Below are 11952 nucleotides of genomic sequence, written 5' to 3' on the forward strand. Positions count from 1 at the left end.
TTTTCTTTCTTGGAAATGGTAACAGGGAAGGATGGAGTGTGTCCTTGGGGACTTTCTTGCAAAGGCAGAAGGCCAGGTGTTCTTTAAGTTTGTTTCTGCATCCAGTGGTTCAGGCTTCCTTTCCTTCCCTCTCTTCCACTCTTAACTCCGGAGGTCCCTTTCCACAGTTTTTTTTTTTTTTTGCCTCCTATACTATATTGCAAAGTTGGTACTTTCTTTTCCTCCAAGGGGGCTGGTGGGGACCAGCCCAGATTCCAGCCATCAAGGCAGCTGAGAACCCCCTTTTTGTCCTCCCAATGGGATTTTCTGATTACGGGAAAAACAAACAGTGCCTTGCCAGCCATTCTTTAGTCAGGGTTTCTGGGGCAACAGCCTTGAGCTTCTTCTGGTTTCCGCTGTGAGATGCTGGCTGGTCTCACCCAGGCCTTTGAAGAGCAAGGGGTCGAGTGAGAAAGGGGAGGCGGAGGGAGGATGGAAACTGTGAGAGTGAGCAGGGGTAGCCTTGGAGAGTCAAGGCAGACCAGAAAATGTTTAGTCACTGAGGCCTGCCTCCTTGCCCTATTGAGAACTTTTCCGCAGGTCTGAGGCTCCAGCAAGACGAATGCCTATACAGATGACACTGCCCATACCAGATGTTTGACTCAGCAGAAAGGGAAGATAGATGAAAGAAGGGTGTGAATGAGAAGTTACTGGGGGCTGATGGCCCACTTAGGGCATCAAAATGGGATGCCTGTTCTATGTATTTTTTGGAAGGCAGAAGGTGCTTCTGGGCTGAGAGTTTTGGTAGTAGTGGCAGAGATGGATATTTTGCTTTCAGTAATGAAGGAGGGAGTTATGACAGAAGGACAGGGCAGGTGTTTGTTAGGGGGAATGAGATTATATAAATTGGGAAAAACTCTACTGGGCAGGAAGTTATGAGAAATGTAACCATCAGTGTACACTGCAGGTGGGGAAGACATTGAAGAACTTGATGTTCTAATGGGATGCAGTGTACGTGAAGGTGCTGATGCTGTTAGTAGACTGTGGAGTCATTGATGCAGGCGCCATCGCTTGTTAATTGTAAAATGTTTACTGAGTTTGTAGGGATAGCTGTGAAGTTGGTGGCAGTTGATGCACTGGGGACCTCAAAATTCCATCCTTTAAAATTTACAGGCCAGGCGCGGTGGCTCATGCCTGTAATCCCAGCACTTTGGGAGGCCGAGGTGGGCGGATCATGAGGTCAAGAGATCGAGACCATCCTGGCCAATATGGTGAAACCCCTTCTCTACTAAAAATACAAAAATTAGCTGGGCATGGTGGTGTGCGTCTATAGTCCCAGCTACCTGGGAGGCTGAGGCAGGAGAATTGCTTATACCCAGGAGGCAGAGGTTGCAGTGAGCTGAGATCCCACCACTAAACTCCAGCCTGGTGACAGAGTGAGACTCTGTCTCAAAAAAAAAAAAAAAAAAATCCAAAAAAAACCAAAAAACCAATTACACGAATTCTTCAAAAGCAGAAAAAGATAAAATGAAACAACAAACAGTAGGGAAGCATATTATTTTATTTTATTTTGAGACAGATTCTCTCTCTCTCTGTCACCCAGGGTGGAGTACAGTGGTGCAATCTTGGCTGACTACAACCTCTGTCTAATGGGTTCAAGTGTTTCTCCTGCCTCAGCCTCCAAAGTAGCTGGGACCACAGGCATGCGCCACCATACCCAGCTAATTTTTTTTTTGTTTTGTTTTGCATTTTTAGTAGAGACAGGGTTTCACCACATTGGCCAGGCTGGTCTTGAACTCCTGACCTCAAGTGATCCACCCACCTCAGCCTCCCAAAGTGCTAGGATTATAGGCGTGAGCCACCAAACCTGGCCTAAGATTGTATTTTAAATAAATATTGGTAAATTAGCTTTTTGCTAGACAAATCATAAACAATAATCATACATGGAGGACAGACTTGGGGGACCAGTCCACAAATATCTGTTTAACCTATAATGTGGCTAAATTATGAAATTCAGCTATATGATGTGTTAAACTGGCCACTGATCACCCAGTGTGAGGATGAGGGGTACATGTTATCTAATGGAATTTGGTGCTGTGGATAATATGAAAACATACAATTGGAATTTCAACTTCTAATTTTATTACATATTTTCATTCTTCCTGAAACTTACCCCCTCCTTGAAATTCACCCTTTTTAGGAAATGAGGTGAAGTTCAGAAATGGTGTGAGGATGTCTGTAGTGGTCATTACTTAGTAATAAAAGAGCTGAGAGTTTAGTATTTTTATTTGTTTTAAGGTCCTAAAATAGAATTGATTGTGAAAATGTCTATTGAGTCAAAAAGACTATGTGGTCTATGGGATACCTTAATTCACCCACATTTAGCAACTACTTATTGAGCCCCTGCAATGAAATGAAGATTAGCACACAGTTCTAACTTTAAAAAGTCATAGTTTCAAGAGAGATTAGTGAATGGATACAAACTTACAGTTAAAAGAAATGAGTCCTAATATTCCATAGCAGAGGAGGATATCTATTGTTAGCAATAATATATTGTATATTTCAAAATAGCTAGAAGGAAGGACTTGAAATATTACCAATACATAGAAATGATAAATGCTTAAGGTGATGGATACCTCAAATACTCTGACTTGATCGTTACACATTCTATGCATGTAAAAAATACTTGCAGTACGGTACCCTCATTAATATATAAAATATGTATCAATAAAATAAAAAAGAATAAGCTGGAAAAGAAAGGTCATAGTCTAATATGATAAATGGATGTGTTGTTAAACAGTTACAATGCAGTAATTATTCGTTGTTACAGGGATTAGTTGTGATGGCTCTAAGCACGTAAAATTAGAAGAACCCAGAGGAGAGTATAATTAACTTGGGGGGAGAAGGGAGGCATGGGAGGTTCCTGAAAGGTTTCTGAGAGGAAGTGCCACTTGAACTGAGATTTAAAGAGCTTGATGGAATTAGGGTGAAAGGGAAGCCCACTTTAGAGGGATGGAACTACAGGAACAAAGGTAGGGAGATGGTTTAAATGAGAACTGCAAGTAATGTGTGTTGCTAAGTGTGGGATTTGGAAGGGAAAGACAGAAACTGTAAAGATGTTTGTGTGCAATCCTGAGGCAACTGGACTATTTATGTTGTAAGTGCTAGGGAACCACTGAAGGATTTTTAAGCAATGGAGTGGCATAATCAGGTTTACGGTTTGGAAAGTCATATTAGTGATGGTGTCACATGACAAACACTTCTTATTATTTATTTAAAAATTTATTTATGAGTTGAGGGTTTGCTCTGTTGCCCAGGGTGGAGTGTACTGGTGTGATCACAGCTCACTGCCACCTCTAACTCCTGGACTCAAGGGATCTCCCACTACAGCCTCCCAAGTAGCTAGGACTACAGGTGTGTACCACCATGCTTGGCTTATTAAAAAAATTTTTTTATAGAGATGGGTTCTCATTGTGTTGCCCAGGCTGGACAAGTGATCACTTCTGGGCTCAAGTGATCCTTCCCGCCTGGTCCTCCCAAAGTGCTGGGATTATAGGAGTGAGCCACAGGGCCTGGCCAACTTCACTTTATTTTGTTTGTTTTTTGAGACAGGGTCTTCCTCTGTTTCTCAAGCTGGATTGCAGTGGTGTGATCTCAGTTCACTGCAACCTCTACCTCCTGGGCTCAAGCGATCCTCCCACCATAGCCTCCCAGGTAGCTGGGACTAAAGGCTTGTGCCACCATGCCTGGCTAATTTTTGTATTTTTGTAGAGACAAGGTTCTACCATGTTGCCCAGGCTGGTCTTGAACTCCTGGGCTCAAGCGATCTGCCCACCTTGGCCTCCCAAAATTCTACTATTACAGGCATGAGCCACTGTGCCTGGCCCAACTTCACATTTTAGTGTTTTGTATCTGTTGTGGTTTCATCATATTAAAATCTGAGACTATAGTATGTTTACTTCTTATCTCCTCGGGTCAATGTGAGAATAAAACAATGAAATATAAGGAAATGGGCTTTTAAACACCCATCGTATAAATGCTTTTTACATATGAGCAATACAGATCTGCTGTTCTTAGCTACAGGATATTGTAAGTTGGGTTTTTCAGTCATAAACTACCTATAAAGTTACATGCTTTGTCAGTGATAATGCCATTTTAAGAAAAGGATTTTTGTCCTATCCAAATAATTTGAAGTTGGAATTGAAGGATCAAAGGAGAATCAGACTTTGAACTCAGGCAAACTTGGGTTTTAATTCCTCCTCTGTCCATGACAGTTGTGTTTACTTGGACAATTTACCAAACTTATCTTAGCCTCAGTTTCTTTATCAAAGGGGTCATGGTTGTGGTGATTAAATATAATAGTGAATGCAAACAATTCTGCTAACTCCTTGGCACATCAAATGCTCTATAAATGATAGCTTACCCATGGCCAGATGTTCTTCTAAGCACTTAATATGGTATCCTATTTAGACCTCCCAAGAACCCCATGAAGTAGGTACTATGATTTTCTCCATTTTCAGTTCAGAATCTGCTGAGAAAGGAAGAGAAACTTTGCTAAGGTCGTAGTGTCAAGAAGTAGTAGAGCTAGGACCTGAATTCAGGCAGTCTTTACTCCAAAGTCCAAGCTATTTACTGCTATGCTTTTGCCTCCTCTCTATGGAATACACTATTATTATTAGCATATTAACCCAATGTTACCCTTCCAAGAATGCATGGGGCAAAAGCTATTTTTAAAAACAATCCCAAATGCTGCTTCTGCTCATTTTGACTGGTTCCTTAAATAGATGATTAAAATTACTAAGTATGTGCTGACTATATTCATAAAACTGGGTGCTACTGGGTGTCAGTCTCTGATGAAGGCTCAGATGTGCCTTCAGTGACCTTGCTGATTGTAAAGGAGACATTTTTGAGAGACCTATGTCTGTGCATGTGTGGTCTGTAAAGGAATGACTCTCAGGGATCTAATGCTAACCCTTTTATTTCAAGAAAGTGTCCCATATGATACGTGGTTGTTACTTCATGAACAAATGTGCACATAAATGCTGTAATAAAACTCTAGTAACCTTAAAGACTTACTGGCATAAGGGTTCAAACTCAGATTATAAACCAGTGGTCAGGATAGAAAAAAGAGATATGGTCTTGCTTTGTTTGGAGTAACAAAATTAGGCCAATTGCTGAGGAGGAGTGCTCCAGTTCTATCTCAAGTCAGTTTTTTTTTTTCCACGAGTACACAATTTTTTTTTCCAACTCATCCCTGTCTAAGCATTAATGGAAAATGGTCAATAGTTCACAACATCCAACGCTAACAAAGAAATAAAAAATCATGGAGGGCAAAAGGTCAGTATATATGAAAGGAGGAAATAGGGAAGGAAGATTTAGACAAGAGGTGAAGTTGACATAGGTCAGACCATCAACAATCAGCTGATTTATCTAATAATAGTAGTAGCAGTGAGGTATCATCCTGTTACTGTACTCCAGCCTGGATGACAGAATGAGACTCTACCTCCTAAATAAAGTAGTAGAAGCAGCAGCTAATCCTTATATAACACCAGGCATTATTCTAAACTTCATTTACTATACAACTTTATGAGTTAGGCACTATTATTGCTGTTTTACTGATGAAGAAAGCTCAGAGAGGGTAAGTAACTTACCTATGTGACACAGTAAGGAGTGAAGATTCTATCTACAGCAGCCTGACTTCACTCTTTTTTTTTTTTTGGAGACGGAGTCTTGCTTTGTCACTCAGGCTGGAATACAGTGGCATGATCTTGGCTCACTGCAACCTCCGTCTCCGGGGTTCAAGCAGTTCTCTGCCTCAACCTCCCAAGTAGCTGGGATTACAGGTCCCCACCACCACGCCCGGCTAATTTTTGTATTTTTAGTAGAGACAGGGTTTCACTATCTCGGCCAGGCTGGTCTTGAACTCCGGACCTCGTGATCCACCCTCCTTGGCCTCTGAAAGTGCTGGGATTACAGGGGTGAGACACCGTGCCCGGCTAGTCATTACCCTTAAACACATCTATTTACATGCCTGGGTATCAATTGGTTCCTCCAATGGACCCTTAAACTCACTCACTTTAGTATATGATACACATATATCTAATTTAAGGGAACTGTATCCATTTTACTCAGTTTAATGGATACTAGTACTATGTAGAATGAATAATAAGAGAGCAAGAGGGAGGTGACAAATATGGGACTGTTGTGAACCTGTAGGCCCGCCGTGGAGCCCAGCAGCAGATGCGCCTGCGGGCTCTGGGGGGCAGAAGGGAGGGACCGCGCCGGCTGGTACTCGGCAGCCTCGGGGCGGCCGGGCGCTCAGGCGCAGGCGCGGCCCGGCTGTCAGGCGCTGATGCGCGGGGCCACCTGCAGAGGCCTCACCCTGTTCCCGGGATGTCCCCTAGACGCGGACCCCCGTGCCCTCCTTGCCCTGTGCTGTCACAGAGTGACCTGAATCCTCCCATGCCAAAAAAATGGGTGGAAGAAAGTATTTCCAACGCTCCTCCCGATCATCCGTTACCGAGGGAGAGCCGCTGGCCCCTCAGCAGGGGCTTGCGCACGGCGTGGAGCGATCTGCGGCTTTGTTTCTCAGGCACCTGTTGTGGATCCCAAATAGAAACGTCGCCCTTGGGGATTCGGGACCGGGCAGCCAGTGTCCGGGGGTGGGCGTGTTTGGCTGCACGGTCCACCCGGGTGGGCGGGCCTGGGGAGGGGGCCCGGGGCTCTCTGGCTCTGCCTGGGAGGGAGGGGCTGAGCGGCGCCGGGGACTGAGTTGAGCCAGCCGGGGCGCTGACCGCCGCGCTCGCCCCCTCCCTTCCGCCCTCCGCCCTCCACCCTCCTCCCTCCCTCTGTCCCCGGCGCGGGCGAGTGTCTGCAGCGCGGCGGCCAGGAAATGCCGCAGATGCGCCGCGCAGCATCCCCGGCGGAGGCAGCGCGCTGGTCCTCCCGCCACCGCCGCCGCGGCTTCGGCCCGGCCCGGAGCAGTGGGCGCGTGCAGGGCCAGCAGAGCGGTCAGCGCGGCCGCAGAGGGTCCGGGCGCCCGCCGGCCCCAGCCGGCCCTCGCCGCACTCCCGGCTCCTCCGCTTGGCGTGGCGCTGCTCGTCGCCGCCCCTGGGCTCGCCGAGATTTGCCGCTGCTGAAACCCGAGAGGGACTCGGGCTCCCGCAGCAGGGCGGCCCACCCTCGGTCCGCCAGGAGGCCTGGGCGTTTCCTCTACCCGCCCCGGCGCCTGGCCCCCATCGTCCGCCGCCCGCCACCTACTGCGCCCCCGCTCTGCGTCTTCGGCTTCCGCGCTCTTCGCCAGCGTGCTGCTCCTTCCTCTTTTCCAGTTCCCAAGGCTGTGTCTTGTTGACTGCGTTACTGTCTGGGGGTTACGAGGGGGAGAGGGGAATTGGCCAGTCATCGCTTAGATAAACTTCGGCATGGCGGGTTACCTCTCCCCTGCTGCTTACCTGTACGTGGAGGAGCAGGAGTACCTCCAGGCCTACGAGGATGTCCTGGAGAGGTACAAAGGTATGTGGTCCCTGCCCTGGGGCTGTGGAGCTTGACACGGATCAGAGAGGCAACCACTACCTTTCCTTAATCAGAGCCACCACTGCTTGGGCACGAGTAAACAGGTGTCTGGACCAGTTCTGGGAATGGACCAGGTCTTTTTGCATGGGATTTAGTACCCCCAGCGCAGGGAGGATGGTGGGGTGGGCGACAGTCTGGAGACGCCCTTAGATGAGCGGTAGAGAGGGGGGAAGGGGGTTTGGTTTCCAAGAAGCACATTGCGTTTTCTCTTCCTTGTAAAAGCTCTTAAGCACTACGCATAATCATAATTCTTCCTGGGAGGGTGGATACTGATTATTCTCTATGGGATTACTAAGGCATTGCTGCTGCTGCTTGGCTAGGGTATTGGTTAGCCCTGTAAAAAAGGTTCAGCATCACTAGATCATTTTCCTTAAAATGATCTTATTTGAAAAAGTTTGTGACTATATACTTACTCTGATGTATTTTAAAAATTATTTTATAGCGTGATGGATAAAAGACTTTAGTTAGTGAGTTTGTTGTAAATTTAAATGTAAAGAATATATTTTGAGATTTTTTTTCTGCCCATCCTTTATGTTCAGGAAATTCTATGCCAACCTGATATTTATGTTTTAGTATAATGTTTACTTTGACTTCATAGCTAAATATAAAGACGAAATACAAATTGCAGCTGTCCATTTTTTAAGTCTTTTTGTCTCTGGAAATGTATTTTTAAGTGTGTATATACCATCTTTTTATTGTGGCTCCCAAAACACTCCGAACTCAAGAGCAGCTCAGAGAGGTTTAACGTGTTTATAGTGAATAGTGGCCCATTTCATAGGTAGGATTCAAATGGTTTTATTTCTTTTGAATATTTGCTTTGGGTTTGGTAACTCAATGTCTGTAAATGCAGTGGTATTATATGGTTAACAATACATGTAGTTTTCTATTAGTAGAAAGTAGAAATAAAAAAAAAATTGAACTAAACAATAAAATTCCAAATCCCCAGAAAGCTCAAATCCACTCACAATTGTTTTCTGTCTTTGTAGAATATGTTTTATAACTGAAATTCTTGCAGTCCATGTAGAATTTTGTAAACAGTACAATGAGGATTCCTTTGTGCCAAGACTCTTATTGTGTATAATACTGCCACTGAGCAAGTGCAATGATATTTTAGGCTAAAGCACATTTGTGACATTTGTGTGTGTGTGGATAATATACTCATGTTTACCTCCATCACTCCATTTTAAAGTAAGGTTTGTAATTAGTTGTTCCCAGAGCTTTATAAAAGAGAAATATTGCAATATAGAACAACAAACCTTACCGAAGAAATACATCTGTGCTCTATATAGTCAGAAACAAAAAAATCTGAAAGTTCTAAAGTATATACATTTTATACTTTTGAAAAAAATTACAGCTGAATGAATTTTAGTCACATGAAGTTATACCTAAGTGACATGTGGGTGATTTCAGGTGACTGAAAACAAGTACTTATTTGACTTTGTCTTAAAGAAGCAGGCATTGTTTAAAAGCTTGTCTTTGCCTTTGGAAATAAAAGGAAATTAAAGATCTGAAGGCCAGTGTACAACAATCAGTATTGCCCTTAAACATATACATTTTCAAACATATTGTTTAGATGTCACTGAAAAAGTGATGGGAGTTTTCCTCATTTTACTTATGGTTTTTAAAATGCTTAGTTCATCAATTTGTACTTGGCTTTATAGTTGTTCTATGTTTATTTAGTCGTGGAAAGGAAAGTAAGAGTATTGGGCAGTGTATTCCATGAAAAGCTGGAGACCTGGAAAACTCATTGTTTCCCGATGTGTTTTGAAGCCAGTTATGATTTCCCATCAGTATCCAGTATGATGACTTCACTACAGTGCTTATTATCCTGATGACTTGCTGTGGGGACTGATCTAATCAGAAAAGAATTGTAGGCTTTGAATAGGGAGTGTCAATTCACTAAACATTCAGAATACAGTTGCTCACTTTCTGAAATCATGCATTGTTCAAAACATTTTATGTTCTCATTTAAACTTAAAGAGAAGTTATTTTGATTTTTATTTCGGACAGAGTTCCTTGGTTACAGAATGAGTTTGCATTCATCTAGAATATTATCAGGTTGCCAAGTTATCCTATGCCTCAGCTGTTGAGTAGTGTAAGCGGTGGAGTCAGCTGGAACCAATTCAAAAACTGCCTGTTGTCAGAAATGTAGAATTGTAATAATCTATAATGTTAGGAATTATAAGCATTAGATTTGGAAGTCGAGAGCTTTGTTAGGCCTAGTATTCAGACAGCCTTGAGAGGACTTCAAATCGTACTCTCTGTAGAAAAACAAGAATAGTGGAGAGTGAACGCTAATTATTTATGTGTAGTCAGTCTATTCTCATATCTTGCTTTGGTCCATTACTTCTGGGCAAAAATAGGCAACTGTTTGCTGAATTAGAATAACACAGAAAGAGCTATTTGCTACAAAGAAGGGTGCAGTGTTCTGATTCATATTCGAGTCCCGTTACTTGTAAAATGTATTCATGAAATATTCAGGGCCATCTGATTAAAAAAACATATTTCTTCAGCTGATACCAAACTTTGGCTAAATAAAGGCATTTATTTTTGAGTAAAACATAATTCTTTATTATTGTTTATGCTAGAAATTTTCTATGTCAGAGTGAGTTTCTTTTATATCTATAGTAAATTATCCAGTGTATATACGGTGTAATACAAAACATTCTTAGTAGCTTAGCTTAAAAGAAACAGTGATATCTTATTTTTCTTCTTAAGTTTAAAGAGACTAACCCATATGCTGTTGTTATGAATAATTAGCTCTCATATTATGAAATTCAGCTTTTTGAGTGTATCATTGGAATATTTTGTTTTCTCAACACATTGTTACTTTGTAGTATGATGTTAAGTGAGAAAATGAGATAATGTGAATTCAATACATTTTCTATACCTTATAGATGTAATTTTAAAATGTTACATTATTTTGGTTCACCAAAATGGTTATTTTTCTATTGATCTGGAAGTAAATCCATTGTTCCTAGACAATCGTAATGAAAGTGTTGCATTTATCATTCTCTATGAAAGCTGAATGGTCGTTTTGCTTTCTTATCTATAATATCACTAACCCCACTCCATCCCCCCACCCCCTGCAAACTGCTGTTTAGGCAATAGGCAAAGTTTTCTCTTTTTTACAGATACCTTGTATAATTGCTTTAGTTTCTTCTCTCATTAGGGCTATAAAATCTGCTTATGTGCGTGGTGACAAAAGGAACTAAGACTACCATAATTTTCATTTTCAGTTTGGGTTTATTGCCTTTATTGACAGGTGATTAGTAAACATTCTGTCATTTTACTCTGTGAATTGGCTCGGACACTCCCTTGAAAATTGGAGTATACAGATTTCAAGGAATTTCTCTGCAGCGTATAATGATCTAGCTCAGTGGTTTTCATTTGGCTTCTAGGATTCTGCAAAAACTTGATTTTGAATTTGTTCTGCTCATGCTCTGTTCATAGGTTAATAGTTACATAATAAGCGAACTTTTACTGTGCTGCATCATAATAATGTTATATTGTAGCTAGTCATAATAGTGTAAGTCTGGGATTTTTATTTTCTTTTAAAAGTGAAACAGGCTGAATTTGCTGAGTGTTAGTTAGGATTATGTTTGACTGTTTGTAACAGAAAACAAGTGATAGTGCTTAGCCAAGGAGATATTTTCTTTTTCTCAGGTACTGAGAGGTCCTAAATAGGCAAAACTGGGTTGTAGGGTAACCGCATTTGCCAGTAGGGACTCAGACTCCTCTATTTCTGTGTAGCTATTTATAGTGTATCTTGTGGTCGTTTTGTGATCACAAGATGGCTGCTCCTCTTCCAGCCCTTATGTCTCCATTCCAGGGGACAGCTGCTCCGGGGGCCATCTCTATCTACAGGTAGACTAGAAAATGTAGATTTTAAAGCTGGCTTCATTTAGTGCCCTGAACAAAATTGAAGTTTTGTTTTTAAAGAATAAGGAAAGAATGGCAACTGGTTTTGCAACAAGCAGTGTCTGGCATATGGAAGGCAGAGTGTCTGTGCTAGAATTGGAAACTTAAGATTTGGATACATATTAACAATCATCACACAATCTATTTGACTTCACTAAAGTTTGAGGAAGATCTGAGAGCTCCATGAGGTTTCTGAGTATTTTCAAAATGACACAATTGAATGTATTATGTTACAACATGGGTTTGAAAAATCATTCTCACCAAATAATTAGGATTAAATTGTGTTTATTGCCTCACACAATAAGGAGTGTGTATCAGTTCAGAAATGTGGGAAATTATTAGGTATTGTTAGTGAATTTAATTTTAAACTTCTACTGATTCTCTTTTCAGTTTCTTTTGTTCTGACTTAGAGAGTTATCTCAACATTTATTTAGCCCAGAGACTTCAAAAGAAGGCTTATGCTTTTAAAACTTCTAGGTT

At 42.1% G+C, this 11952-nt stretch overlaps 1 protein-coding gene across 1 annotated transcript in view; it reads left to right on the forward strand.

The window, feature by feature from the left end:
* The first annotated feature begins 7400 nt into the window (after positions 1-7400).
* The window catches only part of DST (dystonin), a 387485-nt gene continuing 382933 nt past the window's right edge, over positions 7401-11952 (forward strand). Inside the window, 1 exon segment of the mRNA XM_017893233.1 lies at positions 7401-7491. Coding sequence (XP_017748722.1) covers positions 7401-7491 — 91 coding nt within the window.

The sequence above is a fragment of the Rhinopithecus bieti genome, unplaced genomic scaffold (genome assembly GCF_001698545.2).
Source record: "Rhinopithecus bieti isolate Rb0 unplaced genomic scaffold, ASM169854v2 scaffold_23303, whole genome shotgun sequence".
In the NCBI taxonomy this organism is placed as follows: domain Eukaryota; kingdom Metazoa; phylum Chordata; class Mammalia; order Primates; family Cercopithecidae; genus Rhinopithecus; species Rhinopithecus bieti.